Genomic DNA, 23,543 nt, shown 5'->3' with positions numbered 1-23,543 from the left:
TTTTTCCAATTATTTTTCTTACGTGTACAATTCTGAATCGAGTCCGCGGGCTAATTCCGGCGGCAGAGTTCTAGCGTTTTCATTCATGCGACATTCCGTGACCGAGTAGGTCGAGAAACTTTCATTTAGCACGTCCTTTAACTGACCTTAATTTTTAAAATGAATTTAAAAAAAACACATCAGACCACCAAAAATTCAGTTAATCGAGGCTAGCATAATTGGGGTACTACTGTTCAATTCCATATAGCCAATAATATAACGAGTGATCTGTGCAACTATAAAATCAAAAAAATCATCTACTTGACGTAATCTCATTTTTAATTATCAATTAATTAGCCCATACCAAAAACAAGACAAAAATGCATAAATGTACATACGTATTAGAAATGTTCACATACAAAAAAAACTTGCAACAGAATATATTCACACATATATAAATGTTTAAAAAAATAAACTCGAACAAAAATTCAAATTAAAAGTTCACATCTATTGTAAAAATACCAAATGCTGCCACAAAAACAAATTCCCAACAGAATAATCCCAAACAAGAGACAGTTACCCCCTATAGGCTAAAAGAAAAATATAGTCTCTGCCCTCCCATTAAATTAGAATTTCCACATCTAAGCAAGTATATCAATTCAACATAGAACAAAACAAAAAAACTCATTATACATGAAGTTATTTGAGGTAAGTGAAAATTGAAATTGATTATGAGAAAAGAGTATAGTGTTGGAAAAATGATACCTGAACTTTTGGCCACCAAGAACTTTTTTTTTCATATGTATAATCATATTTTGGTACTTGAATGCTTCAGAACTTGCATTTTGAGGATTGGAGATTCTGGAAACAAAGTTTTTGCAATTGTGTAGTATCACTGCATCCCCCCCCCCCCCATCACATGGAAACACCTTGCCTATAGGAGTTTGTTAACTTGGTTATTTTTTAATACCTATTATCAGAATATTTGCTACTCATTGATTTTGGAAACCACAATAAGTTCTTGACATGGCCCTCACAAGGGTGGGGCTGACAGGGCTCCAGCCCTAAGACTATTACCGTCATTTTTTTGTTTTTCATGCTATAAATTCACTATTGAAGGGTCCGTGAAAAGTCTGGCTTTGTGGTCCAATAAAGATTCCAGCCTAGGGGCCGTGCTCCAGGATGTGGGAGCCATGGTTCTGGAGTTAATAATTGATAGGCACTGAGATACCACTGTATATGTCACGAAACAGTTATCATATAACAAGTACAACCCCTATACTACAAGGCTGGATAAATCGCAAAAAAATCTAGGTGCCAGAACAATTTTTTAGGTGAAAAAAATATTTACTTGAAAAAAAGGTCCAAAATAACGCTTCTTTTCAGGACCCAGTGCCCTCTTTTATGTTGACAGATTGTACTGCTATAGATTCCAAACATTTTGTGCTGCTCACAGCCTGCAATTTAGTAATCACACAAAAAAACTTTTGGTGCCAATACAAATTTTTTAGTTGCCATGGTGATCTTGCACCTGGGATTTATCCACCCTGCTTTACTATGCATATCAATCTGAGTTTTACCATTCTTTAAATATTGAAATTAAAACATCTTTCCAACTCTGTTCTGTTGTTTATAATTTTCTCACATGTCAGTGATGGATGAATCAAATATTTATAATAAAAAATCTTAAAAATGTGACGATTGTTTTTTTCCTTCTTTTAAATCACTCACTATAAAAATGTTTCATTTACTATGTTCACTCAATATACTAATTAAATCATAGTTTATTGTCGACGTAGAGTGTTCACCAAGACACAACACTAATACAGCTCTTTGAGGCTTTGAAACCATAATTGCTTATTATTACTAGTCTACAAAATGGGAGTTTTGGAAACATAAATGCAAGTTGCACAAATATAAAGGAGGAAAAACATCACTCCTGACGATTGAATAAAAATGACTTCAAGAGTAGGATGATTTTATAACGAGTAAATCCAATTTGTTATTTATGCTGTCAAGGACTTTGAAACACTGATGATAGGTCAGTATTGCATTGAAGTTTTTCGGTAATATGTATTTATCACAAAGAATGTGGGTTTTTTTGCTTAAACTGGTATCATGTTAATAATACAGTTCTTTCTTAAATAGATGAGTTTAAGGGTATTATCTTCCCAATATTGTTTACCCCCCAAAAGTTTGGCTCAGAAAATTAATTATTGATCCCTTTGAAAAAGGTTAGAGAGGTCATATCGGAGGCCAGAGGTTGAACAGCTAATCAGTCAGCTACCTAACAGAGTCTGTGCACTTGTTTTTTTTTTTTTTTGAGGTAGGACACTCTTGTAGCAATGTATTTAAAAAAAAACCATACAATTATTTTTTGATTACACAGAAATGCGAGTCTTACAAGATCAATGAATAAAATATAATACAATAGACACAAAATATAATGCAAGAGACTAATGCTATTTCACAAGGTGCATTCCATAACCAAGGATAAACTCAAAAAATTAAGAAACATATATATATGTAGGTGCAGCAAAAAATAATTTATTCTTTTTTAAAACATCTTCCCTCAGATGGTAATGATAAAATGGTTCAATCCACTTTTCAGAGCAAATACAGAAGGCTTTTCCTCTTTTTTGGAAGCTGCCTCAGCGAATTCTACATAACACTTAAATACTGTATTTACTCACGTACAGGACGAGATGAGGTTTTTGGTCAATTTTCACTGCTCCAAAATCCCAGGCTGTTTTATATGAACAAGCAAAGGATTCATTGGGATTTTTTTTCCTGAACCGTCTATACCCTAGTGTTGGGCCAATCTTTAGAGATGGGGAAACTGTGCACGAACTGGCTTACTTCTTATTACATGTACCTCAGACACATTCCTCTGCAGAATTTCCAATGAATTGGTTATATGCAGGAACCAAGTCCACAAGTAGATAGAAAATGATTGTTTAAAGAAAACATGGTAGTTTGCCCTAATATGTGCATTTCAAGTAAATGAAATAAGGAATTTCATTGGTAAATCTAGTTTTCCTTATTTTGATATCCAAAATCATACCTTGCCCTATATGTAAGTATGATAACTAATAATTCTTCCATGGAGTTTTCCATCAATGTCAGAAACACGTGGGTGAAATCACATAGTGCACCATCTGGAGTGTAAGGGGGTTGTGGCATGATTTTAATATTGCATTTCTATATTACATTTCTGTTTTGAAAAATTTGCGACAACATATCAAAAAAAAAGACCGCTCTGAAACTGGTAGAAATTTTAGTTGTCAACCAAGGCAGTTTCTAGAAGAAGCCTTCTCTACTTATTTGAAAAGTGGATTGAACTATGGGATCATTATCATCTGAGGAAAGATCTTTTGCAAAACAACAAGATTTGTTTGCTTGTACCTATATTTCTTGATTTTTTAGAATTTTACTCTCAGATCTTATTGAACCCACCTTGTATATATAGTATATACAGTGATTCCAAACCTGTATTAGGTGACAGACCATATGGTGGGGAAGAGGGAATGCGTGCTACTAAAGAAGAAAACAAAACCTACTGACAATAGCGGAAGAAATTAGTATGTACAATCTGTTGGGGTGCTACATGCAGAATTCTTTAAACATGCATCAACACACTCGTACAGGGCCATTCAAGCATTACGTAAGCAGATTTTCAGCTATTTTTGACCCCCTCACCCCTTGTTAGCAAAAGTCAGCAAAACACTGACACCCCCCCCCCCCCACCAGTCAGCAGCTTAGAATATTTCATATCAAAAAGGGGTGGTTGATGACGTAAGCAACCTTCAAACCCCCCCCCCTCTTCCTTGTCATCAAAAGTCAGCAAATCCGAAACCCCCTCCCCCTCGATGCTGACGTATTACTTGAATGACCCCCTTGCTTTGTCCTTGAGCAATTTGCTGAGCTCTCATAACATGTAAATGGGATGATGCACAGGCATATGCAGGTTTTTCTCGCTGGGGGAAGGGGGAGTCTCAAATGACAACGGACAAGTGGATGACAGATTGCAATGATTTACAGTACAAAACAACTGAAGTCATATTTGCGAGGATCTGCTGACAATCAGTACATCAGAGACTTGAGTAGGGTTTCTTGAATTTTGAACAGTCATAGATTGTGGCGCTGCCATTGGGTTAAATAACCATAATTAATTTTAGTCATCATTTAGATGACTGTTATGCCCCATATTTCCCAGGACATTCACATATTTTCACGTAATTTAACAGTAGACTGTACACACAGACATGACCGTCCACAGAGACCATCTTGGCATGGTTTGTGCTCTTTCCCAAAGGGATGGACTGTCTGGGAGAGTCTACTGGCACACAGGAAATTTTTTTAAAAAGACCGTAAAAACAACTAGCAACTAGATCAGCATTTTTTCAAACTAAATGGCCGAATAAAAGCCCAGATTTAATTGGAAAATAACTAAGATGGCAACATTGGTCGGGGAATATGCTTGTCACCTATGAAATATTGCTGGTGCCTAAATATTTCCTCCGATTTGACCCTGCCATAGGCGCATCACCAATACTATTGTGCTCTTTAAATGGTTAGTTTTTAGACTACTTGGAGAGGAGCCATGGATAAACGTTGTCATAGCAAGGGAGCAACGGGTGACTATAGTTTGAGAACCCCCAATGGGTTGTGTATTCAATACTATATCACACAATGTATTGAACAAATGAAATATTTCATAAATCTCGAATAATACACTATGGGAAGCGAAATTGTATAAATCATTAACAATGCCAGCATTACAGAGAACATTTACATCGTAGATTAGAGCGACATGGACATGCGAAAAATTGATCAGTCATACACGCCAAACGTCTCTTCAAAAACAAGACTAATGGTTCTGCCTCCTCCTCATCGCACGCTGCTTGTCGAATCTCAGCTCCATCTCCTCTAGAACTTTCGGGGTGTAGCGGACAACAAGCTTGACAGTGTTCTGAGCAGCTTTCAGGAGCTCGACAGCCTTCTCGTGGTTCTCGCCTTCGACGCTCACTCCGTTCACCGACAGCACTTGGTCGCCGCGTTTGAGCCCGCCGTGTCTGTCGGCAACGCCACCGGGTATTATGCGGGATATGTATATGGGGGAATTCTGCTCTCGGCCCCCCATCACGTTGAAGCCGAGTCCCTCATCGGTCTTTGGCAATTCCACCACCCTTGGGTGCGCGTGACCCTCACTAGCTGCAAAAGCTGCCACCGTAGCCTTTGCAGTTGCGCTGGCGCGAATGTCGGGACTGCCAGATATGTCGACTGTCTCGTACACGTGCTCGTAGACTTCCCTGACGGCGGTGAGGAAGTCGCTCTGGAGGACTTTCTGTAGAGCTGCGAGCTTCTGGTTGGGAACTTCACCACTCTTCTGCAGTTTGTCCAACAGCTCGACGGCCCGTTTGATATCTCTTTCGAGATTCAGAGGTTCAGCAACAGACGCCATCGAACCAACACCTGGAATTCGATTCGAAACGAAAGCAGAAATTCGGATAGAAAAAAAAAAGAAATAAAATTTCTATCAAAGGTATATTACGTAAATATAGAAAAGACAACGCCTTTTGATGATTGACTTGACCGGACTGACACACCCAAGAGTGATTGTGACAAATAACTAATGACCATACCATCAGTATTTTTACGGGACTTTTCCATATTTTTGATTTTTTTCGAGAACTCATCACTTTCACTAAAATGACGCATATAATTTAAAAGTATAAACATTAAATTTTTTAATATGGAATAATTTCTGAAGTCCACATTTCCCCATCTCAAATTCTCGATTTCTGTATTTCTCCTTACAGGTAACAGCCTTAATGGCTGAAAAATCTGGAATAGCCATGTCAAGTGACTTCCTCCTCGATCTTTGTAGTTAAAGAACTGAACTTGAACACCAAGTTAATTGGTGATGTAGGCAGTTAAATAGTACCGTCGTAATAGAGTTTAATTAACTCTTCTTTTTTTTTTTTTAATATTTTATTCTCATTCATTTTCAAGGTAAGAATTAATATCGGAGAAGAAATGTTAAAAAACAAATTTTAATTAATAATTTTTCGTGTTTTTTTTCGGTTGTTTCTCGAAAGCTGCGGTGTTTTTTTTTTTTTATATGAGATGCTCACACCCATTTTTTTTCTCACCAACTTTGTGACTAATTGCGGTTTCATCACAGTGGTGTCAAAGAGTCTCAAATTATTTAAGTGGCGTAATTTCCGAAGCTAAATATTGTAAAATTTTTTTTTTTTTGAATTACAGATCTTATTTCTACGATGGATTCAAAAGTTTATCTGGTCGGCGATGGTTCGTGGGAGCTCACAATATTTGTCACGGATCTCGAAGTAAATAGAGTCATTCGAGTCAAGGGGGACTTACATATTGGAGGTGTTATGCTCAAGCTCGTTGAGGATTTAGGTATGTCCTTTTCAAGCTCTCTAATGTTTGATCATAATCCGCTGTTGTAGTATTCTTATCCTTATGCTGAATTCAAAATTGACCACGTTTTAAATTGTAATGTCAGAACATGCATTGAGTAGTGGCACCGTTTGCAGTAAGGTGCTTTTCTCAGTCGACACCATTCTAAACCAGGACTTGACAAATCTTTGTTTGCCACAGTGACTACAAAATCGTTATCGGCTCGTAAAATTTTCTATATGTGGTTGTTAGAATGTAAGTAATCGAGTAGTGAATGCTCATTGGATAATTTTTATAAATGCACGTGAGCGAGAGCGTAAACAGCTCTCTGCCAGTGACAGGGCAGGCTTACTGGTGCATACCCCTTACTTAACCGAAAAAGTTACTTACTCAGTGGTTATAAGGAACTAGCTATAATACCCGGCGCTGCCCAGGTTTTCTTTAATGAGGCTTTTTGGATCACGTGATCTCTCTTTCTTTAAGGGACATGCAAACCGTGTGTAAGTTAACTAGTATGTTGACTGATGAAGTAAACAAATCTAGATTTAAAGAAACTTGAAATGAATAATATTAATAAATAAGAAATAATAATAAATAAGAAATGAATGAATTTTTTTCTCCTTTTTTGAGGACCGTTAAGTGTTTAGATCCCCCCCCCCCGAACTTCAAGTTATCCATGTGCCTGTTTCAGTTTTCAAAAATGCTTAATTAAAGCTGTGGAATTTTTTCGATGTACTTTTTACGGGCCCATAATTAATTTTAAAATATCCTAACCCACATGAATCTATGAAGTTGGATATTAAAAGACAATACGGGACATCAATTTTCATGCTTGAAGAGATATAAATAAAAAGTTGAAATCAGTGTTATTGCCTGGATATCCAACTCAAAAGTAGGTCCGGATAATTACTTTGTATTTAATTTTCTGGGCTTCGTATATCTCTAAGCGAACTCAATACTTTAAAAATTGAGAATTCAATACAATTTTTAAAATTATTGATGTGGTGGAAAACCCCACTAAATTTCTGCATTTCTACAGTAAAATCGGCAGTTTTAACACTGATTTCTATGAGGGTCACCCTTTTCCTGACCCTCAAAGTGATGCTGATAATGATTATGGCATCTATTCAAAAAGTCTCATTACTGGGAAGATTGAAAAAGTGGCACAAACCATTGCAAAGACATAAACTATTATAAGTACATATAGTAACGGGATTAGAGAAGTGACAAACCATTATAAAGGCATATACATGTCTGAAACGCATTGCTAGGGAACCGCGGTAACCAAAGTAAACGTTCGGAAAGTGATTGTTGAAGCCCAAAAACCATTGTTGCCCTACGGTTTTTTGCCCATTTGGGGCATTTGCCCTGCTCTGAGGAAATTTTAAAGTATCCTATCGTTCAAGTCGGGTCCCATTTGGTATATATGCAAAATTTGGCGACAATCAATCTAAAATTCAGATTTCGCTCTTGACAATAGATTTGTATAGAGAACATACATACAGACACACACACAGACAGACAGAAAATAAATTTTATATATATAGATTACATGGTTATCTGTGTGGCCAATACACGTGTGATTGATAGTTCCAGTGTTCAATACTGTCAATTTCTGATAGGCCGTGTCAACTTCTGACGAGTGAAACATCTGTTTCAGGGATTTGTCAAACCATGACATTCCCGTATTTAAATTCCCATTTTTTTTAATTTGCAAAAACAGACACAAAACACATTTAAAAGACAAAAACAAAACCACTTAGAAAGGACAAGACATGAAACACATGCATAACTATATTGGGTCCCAAGGGACACTGTCCAAATTTCTTATATTTTTCTTAATTAAATATGATCACTCTAGGTATGGGTTGAACCAATGACATTTTCTTTTCTTTCATTTAGATGTTGCTAATGATTGGTCAGATCATGCTCTGTGGTGGCCAGACAAAAATATGTGGTTATCCAGAACTCGTTCAACTTTGGACCAATATGGTGTACAGGCAGATGCACTTTTGCACTTCACACCAATGCATAAAATCCTCAGAATACAGCTTCCAGATTTACAATTTGTTGATGCTGTTGTTGACTTTTCTGCAAAAATGTTTAATGCTGTTATAAACCTAGCAAAGAAACTGGGTTTGTATTTTGATATTTTGGTGTTCTGAATTATTGATAATTTTTTTGTTTCATTAAAACGTATTAAACACTTCATTAAGCGCATTATAAAACAGATCCTTCATTGTTTTATAGAAATGACTATTTTATTTTGTCTTCCTTATTTTCTTTTTTTAATTTTAGGAATACGTCATCCAGAAGAAGTGTCTTTGTGTCGGCCATTAATGCCAGATCATTTGAAAAAGAATTTCAGAGCTATTGGATGCAGTCCCAGACAAAGGGGCAGAGGAACGGCACTGTCTGGTGATGTTGTCATTTTGAACGATTCTGGTTTTTCTTCTCACGATAAAAGTCTGTTTAACAGTCCTTTGTTTTCCTCTCCAGCTGTAAGTTTGATTTGTGCTGTTTATTTTGTTTTGAGTCATATTCTATTTCATCCAAACTGAATTATTTTCAAAAAACTATGAAGGTTATTTTTATGAATGTTTATAAACATTACAACAATTTGCCCATGCCCAACAAGGTGACTGAAAATAAGATGCCTGTAAAACTGTAAAACATTCATGCCAAATATAACTAAAATACAGCAACCCAATATAAGAGCATGTATTACAGAAGAAAACAAAAAGAAAAAAGTTATATATTACACTGCCTTTTTTTTTTCTTTTTTCATACCGAGCACAATTCAGGTCTATTGCCATAGGCAATTTACTACCTAGTGAGTTGTGCCGGAAGTGTAAGTGCGTGTACCTAAATGTCTGAGTGCGTATCTAGTGTTGTGTATGATTTTTCAGTGCTGCCATCTATATCTCAGAAGTGAAGTGAGTGATGAGTAGTGACTGAATATTTGCACTGTTTGTAGGACTGTTGCTCTCTGTGGCGAGACTTTTTAACGGGGAGATCGGCTCGAAGTAGGGAACCACAGAAAACCAACTTTAGTCGACCACTACTGTGGTGACGGTGGGGCTCAAACGCGAGTCCGTCACTATGACCACTCGACCACCACAGCGGCTTATATATATATATTACACTGCCTTTAAAGAAAATTATGGTGGTTTCGATTTATCCCAATACGTTTATTATACTTCTTTTTAAACGTGTCATTTGTGTTAGAATTCATGGCCCCCATAGGTAAGCTATTCCATTTATTAACAACCCTATTAGCGAAAAGCTCCCTACGACACCACAACCTAGAATTGTCCCTTACCAATCAATACTGGTATCCCCTAGTCGAAGCAGTTTATTGATTGTGTATTAATAAATTTTGGTCCATCCTATCTATTCTGTTGAAAAATTTTAACCACTTTGATCATACTGGGCCGTTCAAGTATTGCGTAAGCAAATTTTTAGCCATTTTTGACCCCCCCCCCCTTGTCATCAAGTCAGAAACCATCCCATTGATGCTGACGTAATACTCAGGGGTGGGAACTCTGCGCCAATTGTGCCGCACTGCGCTAAAACTAATATCTTGCGCCATCCTGCTCCAATAGCGTATTTCCGCATTTTTCTGCGCCAAATAGCAAATTTTGCCCGGAATTTCGGAAAGGACGCCAAAAAATTTTTGTTCCTGCTAGCCACGAAACGTTTCTTTACGAAAAGAGCGTGTTTTATTCCACTATACTTAAACTATCGCCTTAAACTATCGGCCCCTGATCGGGCTTTCTATCGCGAAACCCCGATATTGTCCGTGATCGTGGAACTGAAGATGGTTTGCAATGCCTTTCAGCTTTAAAGTGCAAATTCGAGTGTTTCCGTTTAAAAAAAAAAGTCGTCACTGGAGGCAGCAGAAATTACTGTAGTCGATTGTCATTGTGTTAAATCCCGATGTTTCGTGAAAAAAATTTTCATTCCGGGAGTAAAAAGCGCATGTTCGCCGAATTACGAATGTTAGTTTAGAAACTTTGCCGAATAACGAGCGTTAAATCGCCAATGTTGCCGAATAACGAGCGGTAAATCGTCAATCTCGCCAAATATCGAGTATCAGATCGCCAATCTCGCCAGATAATGAGTGCTGAATCGCCAAACATCGAGTTGTTTCCTCCGAAATTCTCTCCCATTTTGCAACAATTTCTTTCCAAGTATAAAAACATTTAAAACTTGTAAATTTTTTTTAGCTCATTTGAAGTGCTGCTGTTCAAGGCAGCAAATAGTGCCCTCAGTAAGCAAAAATCATCTTAAATAGACGGGTGCAAAAAATTTTATGACAGCCGCTCTTTCAAACAAGGTGTCAAAAGCCTAAAACACCAAAAACAAAAATCAAGCTGATGAAAAGATGTTTGATAACAAAAGACAGTGCAGTTTTATTTTGAAAAGGGTTGAGGGTTAACGAAAATATTCTTGTTAATTTCACTGCTCCGATTTATAAATATCTGCTCCGAATCCCATATTTTGCTGCTCCAAATCCCAAATTTGCTGCTCCAAATCCTGAATTTGCTGCTCCAAAACTGCTCCAAATCCTGAATTTTGCTGCTCCAAAGCTGCTCCGAAATGGACTTGGTCACTTTCCACCCCTGAATACTTGAATGACCCCTATCCCCCAGACACCTGCGTTCCTCCAATGTAAACATATTCAAGAAATCAAGTTTTCCTTCATAGCTCATGGGCCAACAAGTGCATGCGTAGATTTTCTTTGCATCCCATCCCCCAAACCAAGTTTGTCCCTCTGTAAGTATGGTTTCCAAAACCTCGCGACATATTCCAGTACAGGACTAACTAAGCCTCTGAAAAGTGAAGAATAACTTTAAGAGAACATGAGACCTTTTTAAGAATGAAGCCAAGCATTCTATTCATTTTTTTTACCACCACTAAGCAATGTTCAGAAAACCTAAGCCTCTCATCAATGGGAATTCCCGAACCAGTGACCCTAGTTGCATCTGGGATAGCAATACATTTCAACTTGTGAAACGTGGATTGTTTGAACCAGCACTTACATGACCGTGCACTTATCAACACTAAAAATCATGTTTCATTCATTAGCCATGCTCAATCATATTACAAACACATTTAATAAATTAACATGTATTAATTCATCGAGAGAACAATTGTTAACTCTATTTTTTTTTTTACTATCTAAAATTTTTTCTTAAATATATTGCTTAGTGTTAACTTTTCAATGGAGGAGGCTACTCATGTCCTGTCAAGAAAAACCTTTTTATTTTATCAATGACAAGTCCAGATATTTTGTAAATCTGATTTTTCTCAATGGAGCACATTTCTTTATCTTCTTTACTTAACACCTGCTGAAAATTAGAAGAGAACCTACTTTATTTAAAAAGATAAGGCAATTTTTAAATGGGGTTTAGTGATTTAATGCCAGTTAAAGGGTTAATCCACTTATTGTTGAGGGAATTGCATCCTTTCACCAAAAAAACACAAAGCTCTCATTTTACAAATCATTAATAGATAATGATTAATCACAATCATTATCTATCACACAGAGTCCATGGAATGCTAACCAAAGTTATTCTCCATATTCAACTTACAATGGGACTTCGTCACCTTCTCCAAGTTTTGCTTTGGATAGTAGCTTTGGAGAAAATGCACCACTGGCTCATAGCCCAACAATTTTGCCTGAAGAAAACAGACTGTCTTTATTGAGGCCAAAATCTTTAGCAGAAAGAGCTCGTATAAATTGTGGGTAAGTTCATGTTTATTAAATCTTTTTAAGCCAGATATTTCTAAAAAATAAACTAGACATAAACATATTTTATTGCATCAAAACAAAATTTCCCTTCAAAAAAAATAATTTTTTTTGATGAATTAGTAATGCGCTTTTTTTAATTTTTTTTACTTCTTTAAAATTTGCCCATATTTTCATTGAAAACAGAAATTGAATTGATGTAAAATGCAGTGATTGGCTTTGAACATTTTCATTATAACAAATATATTTGTTTGGACTTCTAACAAGTGAAATTAAATTTAGTTTATTCCATAATGGATTGATATTTATGATTATAAATTTATTTATTTTTTAAATAAATATATTGAAATTGGTTCTCGAATGAAATTTTGAGATTTAAAATTTAATCCACCCGATTTTTTTTTTTTATCAGGTGGCTGGATTCATCTCTTTCCTTGATGGAGCAAGATGTTCAACAGTGTGACACGCTGCTTTTAAGATACAAATACTACTCCTTTTTTGATCTTAATCCAAAGGTAAGTGACCAGCAACTGGTCAGTCATTTCACATAGTGGCCAGTTTTTGGCTGAAACACATATACTGTACGTATATAACTGGTCTAAATTAAATACCAGTGTGTGAGAATCTTTAACAAAGTGGTAAGATGCTCGCCTTCCACTATAGAGGTTAACATTAAGGTCCACGGGTTTGAATCCGGGCATAGAACATCAGAAACAAGTTCTTTGCCTACCAAGCCTGGGGCGACCAATGATAGATGCCACCTTCATTTCCTACCAAACTCCACTGGTTGGAAATTGCTGCATGGCAATGTTACTTAAATTGGTGTGCGGTAAAGTAGTGAGAGTCTGCGACTTTAGGTTTTCGACAATTGTTTGGGGTTTGACAAAGCCATATTCAAAGGTTTTCATTATACATATTATGAGTGATATTTAAACTTTTTTGACCTATCATTTTTATGTTTTACAGTTTGATGCTGTGAGAATAAACCAAATTTATGAGCAAGCAAGGTGGCAAATCCTCACTGAAGAGATTGATTGCACAGAGGAAGAAATGATGATGTTTGCTGCATTACAAGTATGTCAAAAGTGTCATATATATTCAATTATTTCACATATTGTGTACATAAAAATAATTTCCCTCATCTTTTTTCTATGTATTTAATTTTTTTTAGTCTTCTGCCTAATAAAATTAACACAACCAAGCACAAAGAATGCAAAAAAAAATAAATATTTTTTGTAGATTCAAAAAAATTTTGCTTATTTTGTTATTTGAACTTAATATGAGTAGTGTTTATTAATGGTAGAAAATCAGTGTTAACATTCATTTTGGATCTTCATTGTTAATAAGGCAGGAGTCGTATTCACAACGGGACCAAATGTGCTATATTACAATGCTGCAAGTTCACATAAGTGGCGAATTTGAGGAATGGGTGTGTGGAAAAAAAAATTAGATGAATGAATGGTGGCAAAATTTGTATTGTTCACAGGCAGAGGAACCATAAATCCCTCCTAACTTAAGACTCATTATGAACTAAACTGTTTTTTCAAGCTGTCTTGATTTTAATTTATGTATGTAATCATTTATAAAAAAATTAAATTTTCAAATTCCTTCTCTTGGAGTCATGTACCAATGGATTGTTATTGTTTTGTTAATATTAAATAAAACACTGACTTGAGTTTTAAAATCCACTCTCGAAGGCAGTTCATTTTGCAAATTATTAAGGTTTTTGAATAGCATTGCATTTTACTGGTTGACTGGTCTATTATGATTGTTTTGTCCCTATTTTTTTCTAGCTTCAAGTAAATCTTCAAGCTCAACAGCCTCAGCAACCAAACAAGGCACACAAGTATGATGATGACATTGATGCTGCATTGACTGATTTGCAAGTCACTTTGGAAGGAACATCAGTCAGTGCGCCTTCAGATATAACATATGTGCCAGAACTTTCTGGATATCTTAGGTTCATGAAGTTAGTGTTCTTTATTTTATTTTTTTAGCTGACATGGAAGGTTGCGTAATTTACGTAACATTCGTATACAATATTTCCAGCATGAAACTTGAAGATTTTTATAATTGTGAATTTTATTTTATTTATTTTTAAATAAAGCCAGTAAACAGGACTGTATGTATTGTATCTGCATGTGCAGGTATTAATATAACCTAATTGGTTTTTTTTTTCAAGGCCAAAAAAATTTACCCTCAAAAGTTATAAGAAGTATTATTTTACATTCAAAGAGACTCAGTTGTGTGCATATCGCAGGAAGGAGGATTCTGATGAACATCAAGAGCCTGCTCTAGTCATAAACTTGAAAGGTAAGCTGTTTTGAACATATTTATGAATTAAATAAACATTCTCTATTATCACTTTGTTTTGAATGATTTTTGTGATGCTTTTTTCATAGGAGCATAAAAAAATAATTTCCCATAACACAGTGGTTCCCAAAGTGTGGGGTCAATGAATTGGGGTCATGACAGATTCTTAAATAAGAAATTTATTTTAAAATGTTAAAACCAAAAAAATTCCTTTATTCAGTTGAGCTACTTACCACGTATCATACAATGTAATTTTATCAAATTCTACTTGTACAATAATCAATATATATCAAGTTAATACTTATACAGGGTGACTGAGAAAGAATGTCCAGATTTCAAAATCATATGTATGTATTTTTAAAATTGGAAACACAATGTGGTAAGTAACATGCGAATATAAGGGGGAAAATGTCAGTTTTATGAACACTATTAATGGTAGATTTTAATTGTAGAATCATTTTAAAATTGGATGGCTCTTAATCACCCTGTACAACAAAATCAATGACATACACCTCGTTACACATTTAGCTTGCTTAAGAAACACTAAGTACATCGAAAAACAAAATAAATATTTAAAAAATATATTAATAGTTAATGTTAAAAAATATTTTTAAAAAAATGAATATCAGTAAAAGTCAATATCGCTTGATTAAAACCGAAACAAGTGTCCCAAAAAGCGCTTTTGCGAAAAAATAGTGCATTTACTGACATAAAGTTGGAATGTCCCAGAAAACCGGGAAATATGATCAACCGATGTCGTACGTAGGAGGGGTCGGCATTAAATTTTTTGTAGAAAGGAGGGGGTTACTCTTCAAAAAGTGAGTATCACTGCCATAACATAGCGGAAATTAGAAGAGATACTCCTTCTGGTTTAACCGAAAAACATTAATCCTAAATATATCTGCGATCCTGGAACGATATTACATCTATGGATGGAGTTTTTGAGTATATAACTGGACGTCTGTTGAATATATATTGATATTAAGGTGACACCAACGAATAAGTCCAATACACGAAAATACAAAAATAATGCATTTTGACACCAATGGGTGTCATCTTCAGAGGAAAATTATTTAACCACTAGTCACACGCTCGCTGACAGTGTTTCCCACTTGGGTTGAATACCAAATCTTAACGTTTGGTTGCTCAGCGGGAAAAAGTAGCGAAAAGTAAGCGAAAAAAAGTCTGTTCACTTCAAACATCGTGGTCAGAATTGAGCTGTGAGTCTGCGTGAAATACTAATGCAGTGTCCTGATGTGATGCTTGCAGAATAGTGCTACCTTATTGGTCTATTTGAATTTTCTTAGAATTCCCACTTGAAATGAATTTGAGCCATGGTGTTGCGATCGGGGGTGGGGATTTATCATCTTTTACTAGTATACTTTTGAAGGCCTGAATATATGTGCCTCCGTAAAAATCTAAATCTACTATAGACTTGACTGTGGAAAACTAGCTTCTTGAAATGTAAATCTATGGCCTTCTTGCCAACAGTGAGTGGCAATGGTCGATTTTTCACATTCCTTATTCTTAACACAGCGAGTGTTAATTTAATCTTGCTTTTCTGGGTCTCTGTCTTATTTAACCAAGAGGGCAATCGCCACATGGCATGTAATAAATGCCCCATTGTTTATTCTGTGGTATGGCATCTTTAGGGGGCATATCTATGGTTGTTAGATTAAACTTTTTAAGAATCAGTTTGATCTTTAGTGAGAGTATTGGATTGTAGGATATGACTATATTTCTTTGTGTGGCCTCGCTGTAATATTTTCTAAAATGGTTCCTTGTGCCAGTTTCAAGGATTTTCTACTTATTTTGTCAACGATCTTAGTGTTGAACCTCCTGTTCCAGACTGCCATGAAGCTGGGATGGAAGAGATCTCTGCAATGGGATAAGTCCAGTGGCAAAATTCTGGCATTCATTCAGTCTTAAACTCCTGGTCTTTCGCAGAGGAATTGCGAAAGAGACAAGGTTCAACACCAAGATTGTTGACGAAATAAGTAGAAAATTCTTGAAACCGGCATGAGGAACCACTTTAGAAAATATTAGAGAGACCACTCAACGAAAGTGTAGTCATACCCTACAATCCAATACTCTCACTGAAGATCAAATTGATTTTTAAAAAGTTTAACAACCATAGTAAACATGCCCACTAAAAACTTTGGTTTCATGCCCCCTAAAGATGCTATACCACAGAATAAACAATGGGGCATTTATTACATTCCATGTGGCGATTGCCCTCTTGGTTATATAGGACAGACAAGGAGACCTATAAAAGCAAGATTAAATGAACACACTCGCAGTGTTAAGAATCAGAAATGTGAAAAATCGACCATTGCCACTCACTGTTGGCAAGAGGGCCATAGATTTACATTTCAAGAAGCTAGTTTTCCACAGTCAAGTCTATAGTAGATTTAGATTTCTACGGAGGCACATATATTCAGGCCTTTAAAAGTATACTAGTAAAATATGATAAATCCCCACCCCCGATCGCAAAACCATTGCTCAAATTCATTTTGAGTGGAAATTCTAAGAAAATTCAAATAGACCAATCAGGTAGCACTATTCTGCAAGCATCCAATCAGGACACTGCGTTAGTATTTCACGCAGGCTCACAGCTCAATTCTGACCACGATGTTTGAAGTGAACAGACATACTTTTTCCACTGAGCAACCAAGCATTAAGATTTGATATTCAACCCAAGTGGGAAACTCTGTTAGCGAGCTTGACTAGTGGTTAAATAATTTTCCTCTGAAGACGACACCCATTGGTGTCAAAATGCATTAGGATTTTTATATGTTCAAGTATTTGCCTTATTCATTGGTATCATCTTAATATTCTTGGGCAAAGTTGATCAACTCTTCCATATATTGATGTACAGATTTTATGACTTGTAAGATGGTTGCAAGATTTGTTTGCTGCTTTATAGGCTGTGAAGTGACACCTGATGTCAACATTTCTCAGATGAGGTACGGAATCAAATTAGAAGCTGTGGATCAAGATGGAATGACTGAATACTGGTTCAAATGTGAAGAAGTGAGTATTGTATTTTTCTTGCTGATGTCATCTACATTATTTTATTCAGTAGTACAACTGTGTTCACGAGGTTTCTAAAGCGGAACAAAGAACAATTCTTGGACAAATGGAAGTGATTGCAAAATTTTTGAAATTGATGGAAAAATTTTTAAATATAATTAATAATTTGGTAAAGATATTGACCACACACACAGAGGCCATGTAGCCTATTAGTATTTTTTCAATTTGTTTTGCATTGATATCTGCTGGAATATTTAGGTCATTTCAATTTAAGATGAAATTAAATATAATTGAATATAATTTTATTCAATTATAATTGTATTCAATTAATATGAAGTCATTGGTTTGGATTTTGTTCAAGTATATTCAGATATTCTTCTCTTTGTGATATTTGAAACATTACCCTCTTAAGGAAAAATGTTTGTTTTTCCTTAAGAGGGATATTATTTGAATAAATTTTGAATTTATTCAATTAATATACTAGCGAGTTTTGTTTCACAAGTGAGTGGTTTCATCATAGGAGGATCAATATGCTCGCTGGATGGCTGCATTTAGATTGGCATCTAAGGGCCGCACAATGGCTGACCATTCATATAACACTGAAGTAAAGTCGATTTTGGAGTTTTTAAGCATGCAACGTCCAGCACTTTCTCCAGTCATCAGTCCCTCACAAATTGACATTGATCCAGAGTTCTTTGTTGCACCACGCTTCATGAAGAAATGGAAAGGCAAACAGGTATGCAAATTTAATGTGTTTCGTAACTTGAACAAAGAAAAAAAAATTTCTCCCATAAATTATAGTGGTTATGGTTGGAACTATTACCACTCCACAATGTTGTTTTATTCTTTAAGTATGAAGGGAAAAAAATCCCTTAAGAAAGAAAAAATATTAAGTAATAATTACAGGGTGTTTCAAATAGAATCACCCAATTTGAAATGTGTATATTAAGAAAAATATTGAACATAGACACTCAAGATTAATTTTATATTTCATGGCTAATCGTAAAGCTTTTTTTCAAACCAAATTAAAGGTGCTCAATATGTCCACCTTGGGATGCACAGCGTATGTCTATATAGCAGTCAAATTCGTGCCAAATTTTTGCGAGCATGTTTGCATCTACTTTGAATTGATTTCAGTGGACTGTGCGAAACTCTGTTGGATGCGCTCTACATTTTTGTCTGACATGCAGGGATGGCCAAGGGATTTCCCTTTACACAGACAACCTGTCTCGGAATTGTTTATACCATTGCCTAATGCTCTGAGCAGTAGAAAGTTCAACACCAGGGTATTGTCGACGAAAAGCACTAACAGTTTTTAGGAACTTGCACTTCGCAGAGCTTAGAACACAATTTCTGTTATGCAGTCGTGATCTTGGCAAACAGTGGCAGAAGAAAGAGCATTAGTGCTACCTGTTGGCAACTGCGTGAAACTTGATATTTCCTCTTTCTACCTGTACATTATTCGATCGAAATGGATTAAAAGCTGGATAGTTATGATTTTTTGAAATTGCATGATTCTATTTTTGAAAAACAAACTTTTGTATTTTGTTATCAATTGTCTAAAAATTCAAATGGAGAATTTGAAGATCATTAACTTTGGCTTGAAGGTTGTTATTTTATTTATTTTTTGCTTCTATGACAGGCTGTGCAGAGAATACTAGAAGCTCATGCTAATGTGAAAGATCTCGGTTTGATTGATGCAAAACTGAATTTCATCAAAGCATGGCAAGCTCTGCCTGAGTATGGTATATCGCTGTTTGTAGTCAAGTTTGTTGGCAGTAAGAAAGAGGTATACAAATTTTCTCTTCCATCCAAAAAGACATCTATGATTCAAAATTTCAAATTTTTTTCTTTGTTCTTATTGATAATTTAATCATTTTTGTTGCACTACTGTCATTTTATGTTTTTTTCACACGAGGACTTATTAAACGAAGATCTACAATTTTTAACTTCTTTCACAGCTTCCAAGGACAAAATATTTCGGCCTAGAGTAGATACAAGAAATACATTTGAGCTTACTATTCCTTTCCTTCACCAGAGATGCATGATTGGTGAACCAATGAATTTTTTCCTCCTTTACTTGACTTTTTTATTTTCTCCCTTGCTAGGTGTGATAGGTAAAAAAATAGTACAATATCACACATGCCAGGTGAAGGGGGGAAGAAGGGTGCAATTTATCCTATTTTTCCCAATTTTCTACTGTTGCTAACAAAGATAGTAGTTTCTGAGATGTATCGCCAGTACTACAATTATATATCCTTCAAATGTGTTGAAAAAATTCTTAATGGCTTTAATTTGCCATCATTAGAAGGATTTGGGCCTATATTAAAACAGGAGATCATTCATGTGCATATATTAACTTAATACAACAAATGCTATAAATATAGTTTTTAAACTTTCAGTAACACTTCCATTAAAATTTTGCTTGCCAATCTGTCCCATTCAAGATTTTATCCAGTCTGCAAAACATATGTATTTTAAAATGATTCGGGTGGTGTGTGGTTAAATGTAATACAGTCGAATCCCGTTATAACAAACTCCAAGAGACCGGAGAAATCACTACATTATAACAAAATTTCGTTATAAAGGAATTCCAGTTTTTTTTCATTGTTTCTATGTAAACTATCTGGGCTATTAGAAACGTGTTCGTTAATACAAGATTTTTGCTATATCGGAATTCGTTAAAACAGGATTCGACTGTATGTATGTAAAATTGAATATATGTGAGTGAAATATTGCATACTAGCCAAAGAACTTTGTGCACCCATTATCCTAGAAGATTTCACGATTGTTCATAGTATCTTTACCAATGTTTCTAAAAAATTTTTTACAGGAATTATTGGGGGTTGCATTCAACAGAATAATGCGCATGGAGCTGAACAGTGGTGATCACATGAAAACTTGGCGCTATAATACAATGAAAGCATGGAATGTGAACTGGGAAGTCAGACAGATGATGGTACAGTTTGAAGAGCAGAACATTGCATTCAGTGTCCTCAGTGCAGATTGCAAAGTCGTGCATGAGTTTATAGGGGGTTACATATTCCTATCAATGAGGTCAAAAGACCAAAGCCAAACTCTGAATGAGGAGCTTTTTCACAAGTTGACTGGAGGTTGGTCATAAAGAGACACCACAAGTCGGGCAGTAAATGCATCTCATGGGAAGTGTGTGTGGGGGAGGGGGGGGGGGTTTATTATCAGCAGTGTTTCATGTGCTGTCATTGTTTTTTTTAGTATGTGTTAAAATGTCTTCCAAAAATATTGTTTTTAATGCTTGGTTCAGACAAAAACTAGAATGTATGTTTCTTGTGCTATATTTGTCATTACATGTTAAAGGATGCATTGTTGTTGCTGTCATTTCGCCAAATTAGCTTGAGGCTTGTTCTCAAGATGAATTGCCAGGATATTCACTTAATTTTGTATTTTTTACCTTCTCAATTTAATGTAGAAAATGTTTTAAAATTTAGTTTGTGCTATGTGATTGAGAAACTGATCTCTACACAAAACGTGAGCTCTTCTATTAGATGGAATTGTATATTATCATTCCCATGTGGCACAATTTTAAAGTAAACAAATTCTTATGTGGTGATATTGCTTTGTAACAAATGCTGAAAATTTTTATTTTTTTTCTCATCAGAACACAGCATTGTGAACATAGAATGCATTTTGCATTCTTTAATTTGTATTTTATAGATTCAATGTATAGCTTTAATGTATTTTTTGTAAGCTATATTGGTTAGCTTAATTTTTTTATGGAGCTAAGAGGTAGGGACACAGAGTTCGAAAAAAAAATAATATATAGAAAAAGCTGCTACATCTATATGCAAGAAAATGTCATCACATATTTTAGTTCATTGTTGGGTTTTGTTTTGAAGGAAGGAAAACAAAAATCAAAAAATAATCTTTTGTGTTTTTATTTCCTCTATCTAATCAATTTTGATGAATTAAATAACCAAGCATAATATATGAGAGGAAAAAAAAAAGTTTCAAGTAAAGATAATTTTAATTTAGCTTATTTTTCAAAAATGTAAATTATGATGCTTATTGGAGTTGTGTGAAAGGTGATCAACCTCATAGATGCTATGCTAGAGTATTCTTGAGGTCCAATATTTAGGAGGAATGAAAATTAGCTTACAGTGAAAAACTGCCTAAAAATTCAGTCTTTAGTTCCCACTCATTTCTTTTACTATCAGCCTATCATCATCAATTATTGGTGTCCTAAGAGAGAGAGAAGAGCTTAGGCAATTTTGCACATTGCTCTGACACCAAGTACGAGAGGGGTACCCAAAAATAACCAGAATCACTTTACGGTAAGTGAAGCATCTGTAGTACATGGTTCACCCACCAAATAATCATAAAGCCACTCCTCAACCAACATGCCAAGTGGTGTTGCTTGGGAAGGTTGTGTTTGTCATCCATTAATTTTTTCCGTTGGAGCTATTTAGCCATATCCTCATTTTTGGCGATGGCAGACTTTCGTGAACAGTGCGGGACTGTGAAGCTTTTGCTTCCTGCTTCGAAAAAAAAGCTGCAGGAACTGTTGGGATGTTAGAAATAGTTTATTCATAGATGCTGCTATGAATAAAACTCAAGTGGATGGTTTCCTCATTTCAAGGAAGGTGAAATGTCAACTGACGACTAAGCTAGCTGCTAAGAAGATTGCACAAGAGGGTGTGCAGAAAAGACTCTTGTGAGAGATAGCGACTGGTTTTTTGCATCATATGACAGTGCTTCATTTCACACATCCTTCACAGTGTGCCAATTGTTAACAAGAAACAGTATGATTCTAGTGCCCCACTTGGCCTATTCATCTGATTTGGCCCCTTTCATGATTAGCTCCTAGTGTTTTTTTTATTCCAATGAATGAAGAGGGACCTGAATGAAAGCATTTTGCATTTTTTACCTGGATGAGGGGAAAACAAAAATTGGGGGGGGGGCGATGTCTGGTATCACAACAGATGAATTTAAAAAATGTTTTCAACAATAGAAGAAAAGACTTGACAAGTGTATATTAGTTCTAATGAAGAGTACTTTCAAGGGAATTGAAGAATTTTTGTGAAACAAATTGAATAAATAAATTGTAAAAAAGAAAGTCTAGTTACTTTTGGGTACCTCCATTGTAGTACAACATGAATTATGGGTCATATAGATGTGAAGTGTTCTTCTGTGGGAAATTTCCCAGAAGTTTTGGCAACGAGTGTTGGGAAGGAATAGGCCTACTATCAGCCTATATCAGGGCTGCAGTTCAGATATTTTTTTTTCTCTGTTTTGGATATTGTATTTCAGCAGAGAAAAATAGGAGGAAATAAAACTATATAAAAGAAAATCTCTGGAGGGGGTAGCACTAGGTGTAACAACTTTGCTCAGAGAAGTCTGTTTATACCTATTTATATCACTTTTGTGGAAAATTTTTCAGCATCTGAAAGATTACGACAATTCACCTGTCATCTGGGTATGAGTTTTTTTTATTAAACTTAAAAAAAATTACCTCTATTTAAAAATATTTTTTTACTTATGGTATTCGTTTGTGATACTGTTGGAATCCATCCTTATTTCAAAGCATTTATATTTAATTTTCAAGTATAGAAACTGTATACATGTTTTTTTTATTAGGCTGGGATTACACTAAAAGTTTGATAAAGGTTCTTTTATAAAACTTGAAAAATGCCACCAATAAGCACATCGGTTACATTTGAGCAAATGTAATTAATATGATTATTGGTTGTTTTTCCTAAGTTTTAAAAAAGGACTTTTATCAAACTTTTATAGTGTAATCCTGGCCTTAGACATAATTCAGCATTTGAGGTTATTGACTTTTGTAGAATCAGAATTTTGGAGCCGCATTAGATTGCATTACTAATAATAGTTTTTCATTAGGAAAGAGATTCTTTGAAAATCTGTGAAATGTTTGTAAGCTCCACATTTCACACACATTTGTTTTTAAAAATTCTCACATGTATATCATGCTCATAAAATCTGTTTAAAACATCTGAATATGAATTCCTTATAAAAATGTGATGTTTATTATGTCATGATG

At 35.2% G+C, this 23,543-nt stretch overlaps 2 protein-coding genes across 2 annotated transcripts; one reads left to right on the top strand and one right to left on the bottom strand.

The window, feature by feature from the left end:
• Positions 1 to 297: 297 nt before the first annotated feature.
• On the bottom strand, positions 298 to 5,580 carry veli (L27 and PDZ_signaling domain-containing protein veli). The gene has a single exon (XM_089243509.1). It carries the CDS (start codon positions 5,441 to 5,443, stop codon positions 4,850 to 4,852), a length of 594 nt encoding a protein of 197 aa, XP_089099635.1. The 5' UTR covers positions 5,444 to 5,580; the 3' UTR covers positions 298 to 4,849.
• Positions 5,581 to 5,879: 299 nt separating this feature from the next.
• Positions 5,880 to 21,378, top strand: LOC149075988 (unc-112-related protein-like). Its single transcript, XM_089243508.1, has 13 exons — positions 5,880 to 5,994; positions 6,250 to 6,405; positions 8,308 to 8,541; positions 8,704 to 8,906; positions 11,958 to 12,157; positions 12,573 to 12,675; positions 13,127 to 13,234; positions 13,954 to 14,129; positions 14,343 to 14,473; positions 17,400 to 17,506; positions 18,027 to 18,242; positions 19,149 to 19,295; positions 20,340 to 21,378. The coding sequence occupies exons 2-13, from the start codon at positions 6,264 to 6,266 to the stop codon at positions 20,628 to 20,630; spliced, it is 2,058 nt and encodes a 685-aa protein (XP_089099634.1). The 5' UTR covers positions 5,880 to 5,994; positions 6,250 to 6,263; the 3' UTR covers positions 20,631 to 21,378.
• The last annotated feature ends 2,165 nt before the right edge of the window (positions 21,379 to 23,543 follow it).

Source organism: Pholcus phalangioides, unplaced genomic scaffold, assembly GCF_987345545.1.
Source record: "Pholcus phalangioides strain wild (caught in Gottingen) unplaced genomic scaffold, Ppha-v1.0 ptg000015l_1, whole genome shotgun sequence".
NCBI classification, from domain to species: domain Eukaryota; kingdom Metazoa; phylum Arthropoda; class Arachnida; order Araneae; family Pholcidae; genus Pholcus; species Pholcus phalangioides.
Note: the sequence above shows the minus strand (reverse complement) of the source record. Positions and strands in the feature narration are given on the sequence as shown.